The sequence below is a fragment of the Pungitius pungitius genome, chromosome 1 (genome assembly GCF_949316345.1).
Source record: "Pungitius pungitius chromosome 1, fPunPun2.1, whole genome shotgun sequence".
NCBI lineage: Eukaryota > Metazoa > Chordata > Actinopteri > Perciformes > Gasterosteidae > Pungitius > Pungitius pungitius.
This window is the reverse complement of record NC_084900.1, coordinates 9,103,227-9,121,877: the sequence shown is the minus strand read 5'-3', so window position 1 is coordinate 9,121,877 and position 18,651 is coordinate 9,103,227. Positions and strand designations below refer to the sequence as shown.

At 41.7% G+C, this 18,651-nt stretch overlaps 2 protein-coding genes across 3 annotated transcripts; one reads left to right on the top strand and one right to left on the bottom strand.

The window, feature by feature from the left end:
* Positions 1-1,073: 1,073 nt before the first annotated feature.
* Positions 1,074-3,530, top strand: si:cabz01076231.1 (calcium-binding protein 2). Its single transcript, XM_037481095.2, has 8 exons — positions 1,074-1,190; positions 1,378-1,440; positions 1,555-1,675; positions 2,227-2,257; positions 2,395-2,538; positions 2,619-2,728; positions 2,939-3,086; positions 3,239-3,530. The coding sequence occupies exons 2-8, from the start codon at positions 1,379-1,381 to the stop codon at positions 3,265-3,267; spliced, it is 645 nt and encodes a 214-aa protein (XP_037336992.2). The 5' UTR covers positions 1,074-1,190; position 1,378; the 3' UTR covers positions 3,268-3,530.
* Positions 3,531-3,599: 69 nt separating this feature from the next.
* Positions 3,600-17,943, bottom strand: tdrd7b (tudor domain containing 7 b). 2 transcript variants are annotated; one of them, XM_037480485.2, is made up of 20 exons: positions 17,523-17,943; positions 16,172-16,378; positions 15,588-15,732; positions 13,521-13,728; positions 11,593-11,675; positions 11,178-11,386; positions 10,352-10,717; positions 9,923-10,236; positions 9,645-9,837; positions 9,446-9,557; positions 9,126-9,328; positions 8,889-9,023; positions 7,679-7,762; positions 7,374-7,508; positions 7,134-7,244; positions 6,820-6,968; positions 6,485-6,717; positions 6,217-6,400; positions 5,964-6,124; positions 3,600-5,158 (listed from the first exon to the last, which is right to left on the bottom strand). In XM_037480485.2, exons 2-20 carry the CDS (start codon positions 16,376-16,378, stop codon positions 4,938-4,940), a joined length of 3,453 nt encoding a protein of 1,150 aa, XP_037336382.2. In that variant the 5' UTR covers positions 17,523-17,943; the 3' UTR covers positions 3,600-4,937. The 2 variants fall into 2 exon arrangements, with proteins under 2 accessions (XP_037336382.2, XP_037336383.2); XM_037480486.2 differs by lacking the exons at positions 15,588-15,732; positions 16,172-16,378; positions 17,523-17,943 and adding an exon at positions 14,545-15,342.
* Between the last annotated feature and the right edge of the window lie 708 nt (positions 17,944-18,651).

Sequence of the window (18,651 nt, the reverse complement as noted above, 5' to 3'; positions counted from 1 at the left end):
ATGCTAATGAGCCAGCTAACCCCCCCCCCCACACTCCTCCGTGGTTTGAGCCTTGCATACCTCCCCTGGTCATTATGAAATGTAAAAAACGAATTATTAAAAATAAATCAATAAATATTTGTCCATTCGTGTGTGAAATTGTATGATTCCAATCATTACATTAATTTTTATAGTCAATATTACTGAGCTTGTATTTTCCTGTTCAGATACGGGGAAAGACGCAAAGGAAATCAAATTCTCTGCACGTCCCCTTACTGTCAGACGTCAGAAATACTCCCATAATACAACCATAGCGCTTTGAACCAGAGTCACACCCTGAACAAGAACAGACTCCCGAACAAGTTCCACGAGTTTAGGGTTCAAAAGGACCTTCTGAATAAATTGCACAAACGCAAAAGCTTTTTCCCATTTCTAGCTGGGACATGGTCTTCATATATGAAATGAATCCAGTGTTATGTGCGATGTAGAGAATTGTGCGAAACTGTGTTGGGATGTGGCGGGGGGGGGGGGGGGGGGGGGGGGGTCACTCGGTCCGCTGACGTCGGCCATTTAAGTTCTTTAAATGAATTAAGAGCTTAGAATGAATTAATTCATTACAGGGATCATGCCACACATTGACATGTAGAAGACCTACATAATATGTCCCCTTTAATATGTCTTAAGATGTTGCATCCGTGTTGGGTGAAAGGCATGGATTGCCACAAAATCATATGTGTGGTGAGCTGATATTATGTCACTGTTTAACATTTTTAGTTCTGCTGCCACAATGATTATTCTAACACAATTTGAATAATGATGTCACCAGTCCTGCAACGCTTGATAACAATTTCTCACAGCAGAGCCAGGAGCAGCTCTACATGGCTAAGAGGGAAAACTGTACAGAAATAAGAAGCTAATTGTTTTAAAAAGGCCTTTAAAAAGTTGGATTTCAACCAGAGCAAATTGACCTCTCGAAGGACAGATCAATCGCACTACCTCTAGGTATTTTGATTTCTAATCCGTGGCTGCAAGTTTAGCCAGGTAATACCCGGTAAGCCTCTGGGATTGAAGAAGGTCAAAAGTAGAAAGAAAAAAAGAAGGGAGCGGAAGGTGTGCAGCCATTCACAACACAAGCAGAGCACCGCTCAAGCAGAACGAGAAGGGCTGGACCTCTTGTTTTTGTTTCTCACCATTTAGGAGAGGGGATTAAGGTAAGCATATTCCAGTGAAGGAGCTGGATTTATATTCAAGATTTACAGTAAAACGGGAGGAAATTGCATTTGTTAAACAAGATTTCTTCTTTCAACTTTTCCTTTTGCGGCCCATTAAACATTTAAAATGTCTAACATCCATATATATAATTTATTGTTATTTTGGGGCCAATGACTTTAATAACAGCATGCCCAAAGCAGGAGAGAGGACACCCTCTTCCACTTCTGTTGACTCCGCTGCAACAGACAGGTACGTTTAGATGTACGGCGTACTTAAAGAAAGGCTGAAGTGTCTTCAAATCTCAAATGACATTTAACCATGCATTGGCCGCTTCGATGTTTGTTGTTTGATTCGTGCATGCAGTGGCAAAGATGAATCCGGTTCAGTCTCAGACACACCCAGAAAATCATCAAAGAAGTCGAAGAAAACACCTGATAGCATGAACAAAGTCTACATCTCTGTACTCAACAGTGTTTTTGGGGCGGTAAGTAGCTAACATCTACATTTTGTGGTTTAATCGGTGAAATGCAGTTGCAGGCCATGTACGTCAGACATTATCACATCAGAAGTGAAGTAGAAGTCAGGCATTGTGATGACAGTTCTGCTCCTGATCTTTCTCGAGCTGCTCTTCTAAGCTTGGTGTTTCTGCAGCTTTAGTGGCTCATTAGTTGAGGCTTAATGCCACACGTCATTGTGGTTATCCAAATGACAAGAACAGCCAAAACACTGGGTCCATTCAACCTGAGAAAATGTACCTGTTCCCTTTTCTAGATACGGAATCTGAATCATAAACCTGGTCGTACCTGGGAATTGTCCACTAGGCCTTCTGTCGTTTCCTGGCGTACATTTCTGACTTTAACAATCGTAATACACATCTAAGTAGTCACAAAGGCCTGACATTAATAGCAACGGATAGATTTAATCAGACGTTGGTGCCAAGGTACTTCTGTATTATTTCAAAAGGTCACATTTATTCAAAATAATGAAAAATGGATTAACAGTTTAACACATTTATTTATGCATCCGTTTCTGCAGGAGAGAGAATTAGCTCAGGCCGAGTTGGACGGTAAGTGTCTCTGCCGTCACTGTCCTCATTTTAGTTGAATACAGTCAACACGCAAATAAATATCCGTCTTGATTAGTAATACTAGAAAGCCTAAGTCATTATGTGATAAAGCACTTCTGGAACGGTTCCAATCACAGAGTTGCACGAGGCCTTTAAAGAGTTTGACTACGATCAAGATGGATACCTGAACTACAAGGATGTGGCTGAATGCATGAGGACAATGGGATACATGCCCACGGAAATGGAGCTGCTGGAGATAGTTCAACAGATCAAGATGAGAAGTGAGCTAATAAGATACCTTTTAAATAATACAGAGAGATCAAGCATGGCTATAACACATTTTCATCTCTCCTCCCCAAAGTGGGCGGGTTGATGGATTTTGAAGACTTTACTGAACTGATGGGACCCAGGATGATGGGAGAGACTGCTGACATGCTGGGGCTCAAAGAGCTCCAGTCGGCCTTTGTGCAGGTCAGTCACTCCAAATGAAACAGTTAAATAATCAAAATGACAGAAATGGGAGGGTGAAAGGTTAGTTTATTATGAGCTCATATGATATCAGACCAACAAAGAGCTTTAGTCGAGTTGTAGATACGCCTTTTTTTCATTATGAGCTACTGAAATTTGCAAAGGAAATCTTTTTCTTTGTTGTCAACTGACATCACTTTGTGTTTTTAAAAGTTTGACCTTGATGGAGATGGAAGGATCACCCAGGATGAAATGAAGGAGGCAATCAAGTCGATGCTGGGTGAGAAGCTGAAGAAAGGGGAACTAGAAGAGATCATAAAGGAGCTGGACATTAACGCAGATGGAAGCATTGATTTTGAAGGTGACAATGAGGAGCACATTTATACATTTGACTTGTTGACCGTGTTTTTGTATCAATTATTAATTGTGCATGACATTTTGTGGTTATGTACTAAGCACTTAAAACTCCGCACGGACTCCACTTGCTGATTTGTTTTCTCTCCTCCTCTTCAGAGTTTGTGATGATGCTTTCCATTCACTAGCTGTGGAAATGACAGCAAAAGGATACACAACTGCATCTGAATCATTCCATAGTTAGCATAATTACCACGCAACAATGACATTTCAACAGTTTTTGTATTATGGGTATAGATGGATAATGTGTGCCTAACTAAAATCACTTTATGAATAGGGCATTGTTAAGGGGGGAAACACTGTGAATGCTGTTATGAAAGTTTTGCAGTAATATTGTATGTAAATAAGACGTAAGATCTTTTAATATTTTAATAAAGAAATCTAAATCATGTGTCTTTAAGAAGTAATCAATGGACCGATAACATTTCAACTTTTTTAAACCAACATTTATTAACTCCAGGTTACTGTCAAACAAACAAATGAAATAGAAACCAATAAAACAAAAAAAGTTAAATATAAATTATATTCATGTTGGTCAATTGTTAAAACAATGCAGCTTTGAGCTTTGTCGGGTCTACTGTCGTCAGAGTTGGAGAAATATTAGCAAATACTACACCATGGTGTAGGTGTGGGAGAAAAACACACATTTCAGAATAAAATCCCACAATTCATGATGAAACTGGAAGAAATGAAGAGAGGAACATTTCTCCCTTTGGAAACAGCTCATAAACACTACTGAGAAATTAATGTTTATCATTAGAACACCAAAGTATATAATTCACATCCTTAACATGCAGCAAGTGATGTGCAGAACAAAAGAGTCTGTTTGGTATTGAACGACCGGAATCTGAAAAATAAAGGACTCAACTCTGTGATTCAGAAGAGGAGAAGAGGTTGTCAAGCCAGAAGTTACTCCGCTTGTAAACTATACACAGTCAAAAAGTTTGTGTGTCAATGCTTTCTTTCAACTCAGAGTGAAGCATCCCAAGCATAGGCCCAGGATGTACCACGCCAAAAACAAAAGCTAATATCCACATGAGAACACATCTTACACCAACCCCATCGACTTCCGTTTGTGTTCTCACTTGCTCAGTACAGTGGACTCTGTCAGAAACTCTTTATTCAAACTACTCACTCACTAATTTTTTCTCCTTTCAAAGGAATGTTGGCTCAATTTTTTGGAAAGTTTATGACAATCATAAACACTATCCAAAAAGCAGAATTAGTAAACAAATGTATTTAAGTTTTCTTAGAACGTCAGAAGAGCTAATTTAAACATTTTGCCCTTTGCATTGCACTCACATAGGCAGGGCTAAGAGGGTTCAGGCGTCCCCTGGATGAAACACACTATTACACGCTACTGTAGTGTAAGATGATGCTCCGGGTTAATGTCCATCGAGTTTTGTATAACAACGTATCACCACCTCATACAGATATTACATAGAAATTCAGCAGTTTGTTACATTAAGTTGAGGAGTATTTGTGGCAAGATTCGACCGACATCCCACGCGGGATGTGGGAAGTCCCACTGCAGTCACCCGAAAACACATCACGGCATCCCTCCATGTTCAGCCCCAAAACACAACAAGCACCTACTCTTATGGTGTTTCTGTTAATGGCAGTCTCTAAATGCTCTCCAACCTTTGCCTTCTACTTGCAGCTTCTCTTTCGTCTTTTCTTCTAGCCCACAAAGTGAATGCGTATTCAGATGCATACGCGTCTTCTATTTTATCCATCCACAAATCACCCTGTCCTTCATTGCGCAGAAGGAGTGGTGGTAGGCTTGATCTTCTATTGTCTACAGCTTGTTGGTCACCTCATCAGCAAATTCTGCCATGATGTCATGCACCCAAATGTCCCTTTCTTCTTGTGATGTGTCGACCAGGAAGACTACCAACTTCCTGTCCCACGGGTTAGTGGCTTCCTGCACAGCCTCCAGCTGGGCCACAAGGGGTTTCTTCTCCACATGGTTCCTGAAAACGATAGAAGCTTCCTCTGACCACTGCCTCGGCTTTAGGCCTGCCAGGGACAAGTATGAATGTTAAGCTGAGCTTTGTGTTAACAATACCCGTCATTAATTATTTAATGCTACACAAATGAAATGCCTTTGAAGGCGTTTTGCTTGCATCTCGCTGAAAGACGTATTGCAATTATTATTTTCAATCTGGCTTAAATAATAGTCAATGTATGGGATTCGATTGCCAAGCTGTTCCGAACAAAAATACCCGAAAGCTTCAGTCAAATTAGACACATTTCCTCATTGTCTTTCTTTTGATTTAGGTCAGTTACTTACCTATTAACTGCATTTATCTATTTTCTGAATATAAAAAACAACTTCCAACTATATCTATATTACTTCAAGGACAAAGTTCCCTTTAATATATACACTTCAAGCTTGTAGATGGAACTATTCGGTGTGTGAGGGATGATTGGGGCGCGATTGCATGTTGTGCTTCTCTGTTACAGATGTCAAATTGACATATTTCCTATGCACGTTTATCTTAGAAATATGTTGTTAATCTGTCTTAAATTAAATAACAATTTTCTTGTGATTTTTACTCATAAGGTAGACTACCAGTGATAATTGTAGTAGGTTTAGGAAGAGCTAAGTATCTTGTACAAAATAGTTAGAGTTAGCCAGTAATATAAAGGAGTTATAAATGTCAGTTTTGTTTATAGGCATGCACTGTAATTTATAAGCTCACAATATGTTTGATATGCATCTGTAAATATAATTGACTGAGTAAAATACCTTCCTTTAATACTGTAAAGAACACCTTATTATAACAGCAAATAGAAATACCCAATTAAATGAATAACTCACCAGCCAGCTGAGCTGTGATTCCCTGGAACGGCAGCTGTCTGAACTCTTTGATGAGAGGTCGGAGCTGTGTGCAGCTGACCAGCTCATGTTTGCCATAGTCCAACTCGTACACAGACACTAACCCATTGCTCAGAACTCCCTTCACTAAAACACGATGCCAGCTTAGAGAAGAAGGAAGAGTGGATAGAGTTAGGCAAAGCGTAAATGCTTACATTTCAATTTATCTAAATTAAACACTAAGGAAGTAACACACCTGTTCTCTATTTTAGCAGCATATATGTGATTCTTCTCAATGTTGAGTGGTTTCTCCTCAGTTTTATTGTAGTAGAGAATCATCTCTCCCATCAACACAACCAGTCTGTACATATCTCTCCAAGGCTGCAGCACAAAGTGGCCTGGATGGCAGGCCACTGATACGTACACGTCTATGTTGTTTCCTGAGAATACACAAAGACTTATACGTGAACAGGGATTTTCTAGGCCACAAAAAGGCCAGAGGAGATTTCCACTATTTGTATTACCTGCTGGGGGAAACTCTAGTAACGGTGGAAGCTGCAGAGAGGATGAAGGGGGTGACGGTGCCTCTGGTGGGCTGGTGCTAGTCGTGCTGCCTCCTCCACCTCCTCTGGGTCCTGATAGAGCCCTCCTGAGATGAGGCTTGCCGGGGGAAGAGGTTGACGTCGGACTCCCATTGCTGTAGTCCCCACAGCTGGGAGTTTTAGAGGATAAAGTGGTTGTAAAGATCTTGGCCGGGCTGTGAAAGTAAATCAACAAACATACAAGAAATATAGTGAATAAGATGGCTTATGTTCATATATTGAAGGGTTGATAGAGGGGAATCTCGTGCAGCTGTCACCTGTGGCTCGTCAGGAAAACATCAGGTTGCTGTTGGAACAGGTCAGACTGGGCCATCTGATGGTTGAGGCTGCGTGAAGGGTCATGGAAGTTCTTGTCGGTGAAAAGGTGGACGTAAGTGCAGCGCTTGGTTTCATCAACCTTGGCAACCTTGGAGATTATTGTGGAGATGCACAGGGAATAAAAAAACAAGGAGGCATTCTATATTTCTATATATTTTTTTCTAAAACAAATAATTGTAATTGCTTTCCTGAAAAAGAAAAAACTGAAGAAACTTATAATGTTAGATGTTCAGGAAGAACGGGCAGCAAATACCTTCATGCTGCAGTCCGTGATGTTGAGCACTTTCTCTCGAAGCCATTGGACAGCATCTGGAGTCCAGGATCCAACACTGACTGCCAGGTCCGCTAGACAACACTTTACAGCCTGAACACAAGTTGCTAGAAGTTATTTTCTCAGATACTCTGTAGGACAGAGGCCGCGGTCACTATAAGAGTGCATCAATAAAAATAAAAAAAAATACGTGTCATACTAAGTGTCAAAGAAACAGCTTACCTGTGGTGGGATGGCCATGAGGTCACGGAGGAATTGCGGTGGGAACTCTCTGAGCTCAAACACCTCTACCGAAGCCTGGACGCCAACATCAATGAACAAGATGTCCAGCACTCTGCGGCCATGCAGGTTGGTGATCTAAAAAGAGAATTTTTATAATAATGTCACCAGAATGGAACGGGAGGAATGTAGTAGTTTGGATGTCGCTTCTTTTTAATATCTACTCTAAATTAAAGCATGCCTCCGCAACTGCAATTGTGTCTCTGACCCTCTTGTTTTTAAAAATATCTTATTCAGTGCTATCTTACCTCAACACGGGACCATTTGCCTTTATAGCGAGCCAGACACACTTTACCACAGAAAGGGTTGGATACCAGGAACTCTGATGTTACCTGGAACAGAAATAAATGAATCAGGAAACCACGATCATTAGATTTTTGTTCAATCTGACGTTACACCCAATGGATTGGTGAGGTCACAGAGTAGGTGTAACTGCTGCTTCAGGACTGCAGTAAAAATTATTTTGTAAAAGCTTTCCAAAACATTTCACAGGTCCGCCCAGTCTGCCGCAGGTGTATACTACAACAATACCAAAGATTATCATTTTAGAACGGAGGTTACCTGAAATGCAAACAGGTTGTTGATGTTAAAGGACCTAAATATCTGAATTATGATTAATTAAATTTAACCCTACATTCATTCACAGTTGATTCATGACAACCAGCAGTGGGAGTCACCCTAACAAATTAACTATAAATATACACTGTGGGAGTTATTCTCACATCCACTTGACTAGAAAAAACAAAACTAGTCCATCCAGCTTATTACTGCTCGTGGAGATCATTGTTATGAAGTATGTAATGTAAATAGCAAGCGTAACATTACTATTACTCTCCTGCATGATCGATGGATTCAAATACACTAACTAAAATTGCAAATCGTTAAAATACAATACCAGACTTTCCATTGTGTTTATCAAAACCCAGAGTTAATGCATTAGTGGGCTGCAACTATGAGCTTTAAAGGGCTGCAGTGGCAAAGCTAGAAAAAACATAAGCTCCACTGTGCTGCTAACAGATTAGGTGGCTTAGATTATCAAACTAATCTTAACCTGTCAACAACTCTGCCTGAAAGACAAAAATACAGCCCAGATACATCCACAAAAGACAACAGTGTAAGTTCTTTTCTCTGAACTTAAATGGCCTCCACAGTCACCACATCAAATTTAGATGTTAATACTAAAAAGGCTAAATAAAACACAGACAAGTATATATACATATATATATATATATGTATATAATATGTGTATGTGTGTTCTCTGTAGATCATGACACATTTGGTGATCCAAGAAGAATTAGGTTGAGATATATTAGTCCCCATGTTCACTGTAATAAAAGACCCTGTAACAATGCTGCAAATTTTAGCTTGATTTTGGTCCATAATGGAACTCTTTGGCACATTTGTACATTTTGAAGGTTTCAAAAGTCACTGAGACATGAAATGTAGCAAGTTATAAACCTGTGATTGGAAGTACGTCTCTATGTTCTCCAGTATCTCATTCAGCTTGGCAAGGCCTCTGGAGGGCAGCTGACAGTAGATGGTACCATCTGAGCAGACGCTTCTCACAGTCACGTTCATATAAGTGCTGTTCACCTTAGAAGAGCCAGAGAGAAGAGTTTAGTGTGCCACACACACACACACACACACACACTGACCGAACAACGCACACGCATCACAATGTCTGCCCTGCTGTACCTGTAACGGGCTGGTGAGCGTCTTGTCCTGCAGGGTTTTCATACAGGCAGCATTGATGTTGACATCATCATCCTGCGACGTGTCATACAGGACGGCAATCGGGGTCTGCCCTCTGTCTATGATCTCTGCCAATAGGATTTTTCCACTCGCCATTGTCTCAAACTTCTTCAGCACAGCAGGCTCCTGACAGAATGGCTCCAGACCTGGACACGCAAACACACAAAAAACTGTTACACGCACATAGTCCAATAAAATATGGCGGAGAGGGGAAAACAAGAAGGAAAAGGAAAAGAGTGTTTTTTTTCCTAATTCAGACTAACCTGCCAGTTTACATTTAGTTGCCTGGAAAGGCAGTTTGAAAAACCTCTCATGCAGCTCCAACACTTTGGTTTTGCTGATGACCTCTGAGAAGCCATGATCCACATAGTGCACCTACAGAGGTGAAAGGTTTACTTTAATTGAGTGGTTTTGGATCCTTCACATGGCATTCAATGACTAGTTATTTCCTTGAGTTCTCACCTTGACCTTGTCAGCCATGACCTCGCACACCCGCCCCCTAAGAATCTCCTCCTCCTCCTCGGCCCGGACAGCAACCAGCTGGCCAGAGGACGGAGATGACAGGGGAGTTGGACGTCTTTGGTTAACATCATAAAACACCCTCATTTCATCTTCCATGGCCTCCTGGGCCAAGGAGTAACCCTCGCCAATGTACCTGGGTGGGAAGGAGAGGTAGATTGTCTGAGAGTCCGAACTGTTAAGTCTCACAGTACATTCCCACATACGGTTCTCCAACCTACCGGATTATAACTCCATTGGTGTTGGTGGCCTCCACCACAAGCACAGAGGGGTACTCGTCTTTGGGTATATGCAGAGAGGGCACCACATGGTTACTGAGCCTCCTCCCCAGCTTCTCCCTCACCCTCAGCTCCCCCTCACTGGCTGAGGAGTTCCTCCTATTACAGTTCTCATCTTCTATTCCTTCTCTACCACCAGCACTGCTACTCCCCTTGTACAAGATGGCCCTCTTTGGGTTGTCAGGCATAGGGTAGTCGATAGTGCAGATGCCGGAGAGGAGGTGAAGATTTTCCAGAACATGTCCGGGAAGTTTGAACTTGCAAATGAATAAAATTGGATATATATATATTTATCTTTAAACATATCAAGCGCAGCAAGCTCCTGAATTGGGTAATGACCATATTATGATAGTGTTTCAAATTGTTACTGACTTTGTACGTGTCCTGGAAGAGCTTGGGCAACGCGTGGGCCCACAGGCCATTGGAGTACTTCACCAGCAGCTCCTCCAGTTTCAGCTTCAGGTCGGGGCTTAGGGTGGCAGGGGAGGAGGGAGGACTGGGTGACGAGGAGGATGATGTTGTAGTCTTGGGAGAGCAGGAACCAGAGTGAGTCAGCTGGGGGGTGGAGGGTGTCGTCTGGGTGGGGGACTGCACAGGTTGGTCTTGTGGGGTGCTGGAATTGGGCACGGGGGCTGAGGTGGAGTTTGGGTTGAGGATGGGCGGGGGGGAGGATGTGGTGGTCTGTTTCTTGGCCGGGTAAAGCAGCAACTCTGATGAGTTGCTGCAGGTTTTCTCTACCTAACACAATAAAGGGGAAAAACATATTATGCATTATAAAATCATTTTGTAGGTAGTAAAGACTGAACATGACATTCATGACATTGTTGCTCCCAACATATCATCAGAATTGGTATTAATGTGTTGTAAGCCTCTGAAATGCATCACTGCATAGTATTATTGATGAACTATTCAGAACCGTTAAGAAAAATGTTCTCTGATTGAATTACGCTACATAAGTAAAATCAACTGAAGCATTCTGTGTTCTATGCAGAGCTTTGTGGGTTCTTCTTTTAGGATTTTGTGCATACTATCTCTAGTACTGAGTTTTCTGAAAAACATAAGGTGATATACAGCTACCGCTATATACACAAATGTTCTACATATGATACAACTTAAACAATGTTTATTCTAAAAGAGCAAATATAATTATTTGCCAGAAATTCAAACAAATAGATACAGTAACATAGGGCATACATACAGTGCATATGTGTATCCAGGTCTCCAAGTCTTTAATGGCCTCAGTGGGCATGTCCTGTTTATACAGCTCCCTGTAGATCTGCGGCAGCTTGGACACCCAGAACCCGTTGCTGTACTTCCCCAGAATCTCACTTATGCGCCGCTGGACCTCCTCAGGGTTGTAGGGCTTTTCTTTCCCTGAGTTGACGCTTTCGTTAAGATTCACGGGTGCTGTAGGGTTGAAAGAAGAAAAAAGACGGGGTACGCCGTTTGTTTGCTTATTTTTAGAATTTACCATCCCTCTGACGCTTAGAGCAGCGAGCCAGCATTTGCATGGATGTTTGCAGTTTTCCAGGTTGGGAGAAGCATTTCTGGTACGTTTAAAGGACCAAAAGTTACAGTATTTTTAGCATAATGAAAAACAGCCATCTACGTACGGCCAGTCGTTTGGGGGTTTCTGGAAAGGTGAGCATGCACCTCCTTCTGGAACCGTGAAGGGAGGGTCATCCGCTTTTCTGACCTGCACACAAGTGAACAGAACAAGGAGGAGCAATACTTTATAGTTATAGAAAATTGCGCAGGAAAGACTTGAAACAACATTTTATTTCTGCTTTCAGAAGGAAAAGCATTTTACGGCATGGCTTGTTATGGCCTTGTGCTGCATTTTGGATTTTACATTTAAAAAAAGACGCTGGCCTCAAAGTCTAGACAGAAAATCAAGTCCAGTGCAAGGCTGCTTTTTTTGCTTGTCCTATAATACAAACCATTAATCTTCACACCTCTGCGTACCTCTCAAACAAAGGGTCGTGGGCACAGCACACAAAGTACTGCATTGTTCTGTAGATGCTATTGCTCAGTCAGTGACAAGTCTGTTATTAAAAGATTTCTATATTTTGCATCCACCACCTTTTTTGACCAGTGTGAGGAGGCCACACAGTTCTTATTGAGAAGGCCAGCTGTCTTCTCAATAAGAACTGAGTTGAAAAATATTCTGAAATATTAAATCAAAATTATTAGTATTAGTATTTACATCCAATTCTGTGAAACTGTCCGGATAAAAGATCCTCTAACACAACCTCACCCTCGTACTTCTCTCCCTAAGCAGACACAGCATATTGAGCACATTCAAAACATTTTCATCAAGGTAAAGACCAGTCTCCTCAATTCCTAAACCTCTATTTGATTCGTTGTGTTTATCTGCCCCATCTTTAAGACGGGTCCGCGAAATATTGTCTAACATGAAACCGGTCTGTGAGGCAAAGAAGGTTGGGGACCGCTGCCATAGTACACCTGCAGGCACACACATACTTGCGCACAAATGATCATATTGCTGGCCTGCCAGCATACTGTCTAATGGAAGATCCAGGGGGAAACAGAGAGATTTGCTGATTCACTCTGTGTTGGTTTAGAAGTGTTAATCTGCCAGAGAATAGAGCAGGGATTAGAAAGGGCTCACGTCCCCCTGCTCTTGGCTCGTGAGCCCCGCCAACACACCGGGCGTCCCACCCAGCCGCCCCATTGTGCGTCTGAAGGCCAGCGGTACACTGGACCGCCATGGTGACACTGACAAGAGGACTGATGTCAGTTGTTTTCACAGTGGATGGACAAACAGGGACGTGGATGGATGTGAGCCAGATAGATAATATCTCACAATACCTCTAGATGGCTTCTTCAATAATATATAAGTAGGTTTTTCAACTCATTCTAGTGAGCGTGGTTGACAGTAGCCATCTGAAGCTGTTGTCTATTGGAATAGGTATTGATTTAAGAATAGGAAAAATAGATTTGGCCCAATTACTGGAAAAATGGAAGGTCATTATGAGCAATCTACTTATACATTTACCCAGTGTCAGAAAGAGAGGGAACAATGATGAACAACGGACGATGCCAAACACATAGATCAAGCCGCAAAGCGAAAACACAGGAGTGAGTAAGTGAGAGCAGAAAGGTTAGACAAACAGAGAGAGAACCAGAATGATCTAGTGAGTACATAATCAGTCTAGTGCCGAAAATGCAACAGCAGGGAGGCGGTTTGCACTCAGAAACCATCAGAGCTAAACCCGGCTCCCTTTCACCCGCGGCCTATTCTGATTCAGCTCAGACCACATAGGTAGGAGGAGAGGAGGGGGACAGAGGGAGAGATGACGAGACAAAAAGACAAAAGGGAAAGGCACAAAGGAAGAATGGGGGACGTGTTGAAATCATGTTGCATTGCAGACAGCAAAAGTAGTGTTTTCATTCCAAAGGCCTGCGACAAATCAAATTTTGAAAGCAAAATTGCTATTTTCCTACTTTTTTAAGCATGATAACATGATTTCACTTCAGCAACTTATTTTAAGTGAAGAAACAGTGTTTAACTGCTTACCTCTCGGCAGATTGATTCTCTTTCCTGTTGGGTGTGTTCGGATGCATCTTGTTCGGATGCGCCCCAGTCTTGCCCTCTGACTGGCCATCCCTCATGTCCCTGGCCTGTCTGAAGTCTCCATGCACCCCCCCTCGGCCTCCGCCGCCTCCTCCTCTAGCCCCACCTCGCCCGCGGTGGTTCGGCTGTCTCAGAGAGGTTTGAGGTTTGGCTACACAGAGAAAGAGAAAGCAAAAGAAAAGTGAGACTATGGACTTCAAGAGTACACACACACATACACACACTCTGACTCAGCTAAAATCCATGCTGAGGCAGGGCAGTGTGTATGTGTGTGTACTCTTGAAGTCCATAGTCTCACTTTAGTGTAATAGAATGCATATGTGTAGAAGCAGTATAACTGATGAGGACCGTCACAGCTCTAATCAGCGAGCCAGTGAGCATCGATAACACAATATTGCAAATTAACAGTCAGCTCCTCTGTAGCTACATTGTTGGATTTGTTTTTAAAAGGTAAAAGGTAAAAGAATTGTACATGTGTACAATACATCTATACTAACTCCATAAATATTTTATTGTTGAAAACTCTTTCAACCCTTGATTGATTTTTGTGAACAGTTAACATCACACATGACATGTAGTGTAATGTAACATCATCAGTAGCAAGAGTATTCTTTTGTGGTTACAAAAGCCAGTAGCTGACATCTGTGATGTTGACTTCATGTTCACTAAAAGGCAGAGAAAACCCTCTATTTTCACTGGGAAGTTCAAGCATCATGCTTGGTATGAAATCACATTTCTGCGTGAACAAACACAACGAGCAGCTTCATAAGCCCTCGTCTTCAAATGTCATCAATAGCTCAGCTTTTCTTTATGAGCAGCAGTTAATCAATTAATCAATCAGCCAATTAATCGATCGGTGAAACACCCAGACACAAACGCAGCATTCACATACACAGGCGGCGCAAGCTTAAATTCACATGCAAATATTGGACAATCACACATGCAAGCGGAAGCTGCGCCATCTCACCAGCATGGACACAAGGTCCCTGGTCTGCATCTGCCTGAATATCAATATCTTGGTGAGGCGCAGGAAGAGAGAATGAGACATGAGGAGGAAGAGGTTGTGAATCAGCTGCTTTTTGCCCACAGCTGAGTCTGAACGGTTTTAGGCTGCATTAGCTTCAAATCTGAACATGACTCCCCCCCCCTCCTAATCATCGGTCTACACCCTCCCTCCTTCCTTTTCCCCCATGCTTCTTCGATTATTTTCCTCCGACACTCTTGCCGCCACTTCAGCTCTCTTCTCCCACTCCTCTCTGCACTACCACCTCCCACTTCCTCCTCTGGTTCTCTGCAGAATCACAATCCAGCGGAGGTGTATGTGCTAAAAAGAAATCAGCGTACACGGTTCTGTTTGTGTGTGTGTGTGTGTCTGTGTCAGGTTGCTTGTTGGGTTTGCATATATGCAATTATGGTTTACAAGTGTACTAACAGCAAATTGAAATGTTTAAAATTGTGTGCTGATCCACAGTAAAAATACATGTGTGCTGACATCTTTGTACACATACTTATGAACCTGATACACCCGTGCAGCCGATAACATGTGTCTGCAAGAGTGTGTCTATGTGTAATATTCTTAGCGTCCATGGAGCTACAGTTAAAACCGGCCAGTCAGTCCTCCAAACACTTGGCTCAAAAACCGAAAGAATTCTTCAACCTGCTACGGTTACGTTGTCACAGTAATGACACAAACACTTCCTAAGTTTCTCTCACTGCAGCACTGCTGCACTGGAGTACTTTTTGACAGCACTGTAAATATAATAGAGGATTTTCTGTTTTGCCTTTGCCTTGCCATTTATGGTTCTCTCAAATGTATTAAAATTATTAGCTTTTGTCCTTCATACGGGAACACAGATACAACTTATTCATATTTTTCCAACCCTGACAAAAAATGATTAAACTTGTTTGATTGAACTTGAGGTATAAATATTTAAATAGCAGCAAACCATTGTTCTAAATATTGGATTCACGTCCGCTAACATTCTTTAAAATGTTGGTCCAAAATCTTACCATTGAGGACAAGTGGGGCAGCCGGTTTGACCCTCATCTGCGTGTTGACCAGATGGGGTCGGCCCGTCTTCTTGGAGCTGCGCTGTCGAGCCACCACCTTTGCTAAGTGGGCTGTCTGATGGGCACCTGAAGCAAAATACACCATCTGCAGTGAGAGAGAGGAGTACACAGAAGGATATCAATAAGAGATTCATCATAAGGGGAAGCAAGTTATTAGACTATCAACATTACATGTCATTTAGCTGACGCTTTTATCCAAAGCAACTTATTTTGCATTTTAACCCATGGCTTACATTTATCGTGGGGAGCAATTAGAGGGATGGGTGTCTTGCTCAGGGACACTTCAACAGGGAGCAGCCGGGATTCAAACCACCAACCTTGTGGCTCCCAGCGCATCACACTACTACTACACACATGCGCCACCATCGCCCTTATTAACCACAAGTTGTGGATATTATTCAAATTATAGAGATAGCACTTTGGATTCATAGCAGTGTTCAAATATATGATTATACATGAAGAATATTATGATTTAATTAATTATGGCTTAATATGCGTACGTCCTGTACAGGCCTCACACACACCTCTCCAGAGCGAATGCGCTCTGTGCAGACTACAGAGGGCATGCTGGCTAACAGTGCATCCAGCTGGTTGTGTCCCATCTGTTTGTGTGGTATCTGCTCCCCGGTCAGCTCTTTGTACTCTGACTGCAGACGGGACAGTGACACGCCGCCTTTGTTGGCCTGGAGGACGGCCCGAAGCATCTTCTTCACCCCTTCCACGTCAACCATCTGAAAATAAATAAATGCAGTTGTTTTTGAATGGAAGGTTTGTTTCTATGTATGGTCGGAGCAGTAGTTTATTTCTTATATATAATACAGTGATTGTAAATTAGATATATCTATTTATCCTTAAGAGACTGGAGAACTGGCTTGAATATGTTAATTATATACATTATGCAGGTATTCATGAGTGATGTTACTCAATCTGAAATTATCTCATTTTTCAAAGCCACAAACAGTCCCACGATGTCACGCCTTGTGTAATTAGTAAGATGATACTAATGATGATACTAATGTCCTTGCTCGCATACAGCCTCTTATATTCCATCTCTCTGCCAAAAACTATATAGGAGAAGTCAAAAATGTTTTTTTGGATGCATGTTTTAGTTATACACACACATATTTGGTAACAACCTCGTTGTTGGTTATGACATTGTACGAAATATATGTATATTATTCCGCAGATGGCCTAGGTGCTACCGTGGGGAATCAAATTCTGGTGGATAAAACGAGGTGAATATACATGTCTGATTTATACCCTACTAATATCAGGTAAAATGCTGACGCATTCGATGAGTTTCAGCCACTTGCTGATACATTTCGTGGTTCAGGCAGCAGACCGGACAGGCAAACTACGAATGACGTAACTCGTCACACTTCAACTCCACACCCTCCATCGGGACATAACTATTTGGGCTGGGTTTCCTTGTCTTATTTTGTTTCCTTAACAGAAGTGCAATAAAATAGTCCTTGTAGGTTGAATGACGCCGACGGAATGTACATGACCCAGAATACAGTCAGTTAAGGAAACGATATTGCGCGTAACAATCGATTATCCTTAAATCCTTCGGTGCCACCTCCGGAACAGCGGCTAATAAAGTTAGATAAGGGACTGACAAAATATTTCAAACGTTCACATGTTACTTTCACAATACAACTCCAGAGACTCACTGATTTTTTTTTCACCAAGCATATTAGTCACAAAAGTTTTTACTTTGAAAGTCCCTGCCGGAAATAAGTATCGGTTCCTAGCTAGCTTAAAAACTTTCGAGCCATCCTAGCCGACACTGTAGAAAGAGGTAAAACAACAACTTTACCAAGAGTGAATGCTATCAAACTCCAAGTAAGTCAGGGAGCTACAAAAACATTCTACCTTGCTCTGACCACACGGGACGGTGAAGTCCGGACCTGTTCCGGTCGCTGTCAGTGCTGTCACCGACACGAGCTAAACTGCGGCCGAGGCACTGTCCCAGGAGCGTCTGCCAGCCGGTCCAGGAACAGCCTCTCCTCCACCACCTGATTGGTCGGCTGTGGATGGACTTCAAGCTAATTACACGTCGATTTCATTCGTCCAGGCCACAGCAAAAGACGTGATGCACTTTTGCTTGAGACAAATTAACGAAATGATTAAACTATGAAAATAAACTAACAGATGCTTTACTATTATTAATGGTTAAATAGTTGTTGTGTTTGCAATATATATATATATATATTTTAAATTTATATTTTCGCTTTGGCTTTCACTTTCATATGTCATATTTATTAAGCATTAATTGAATTATTTATTTCCCCAGGGCACGAAATATTTGTAACATAATGCATTCATGTCATTAAGCCATTAACCTACCAGACTCTGTAACTTGAGTTTTTATTTACTAATATAGATGCTGGTTGTATCGTCAACTGTTGCTTCTAATAGTTTTAGCCCAAAAGTCTATCGAGACAATATAGGATGTGTGATCAAAAAAGAATCCACACCAAGGTCCTCAAGAGGACTCCCATAAAGTGCTTGTAGTGGGCTCTGGGGCAGTAAAATAAAGTTATTTATAAATAATGTATAGCCACTAGGGGCAATAATTTCATTTCTCGTCTTTGGCATAGACAATTATATATAAAGGCTCGATGTCTCGTCAGCGTTGCCGGCCAATGGAGTCGAATGTCCGCACATGGCGGCCATCTTGGTGCGGTTAGTTCGCTCACCCATTACATTGTGCTGGTAGTGATACGTGTACTTTTAAAATAACCTTAACTTGCTCAGTTTTGACACTGTACACATATATGAATAATGATGATATGTTCTAAAAAATAGAATAATGTTTTAAAATAGGTACAAGATTTCCCTTAGCAAGTATACATCAAGAAATGCTGCATGTTGAAATCCCCACCCTGTTCAGAGATGTATTTAGGACACTGCATGCATTGTGAATAACTACAATTATAACAATTGGTTTTTATACAAAATTGCAATTAAACAGAACATTATTCACAAGTATGCAGTGCCA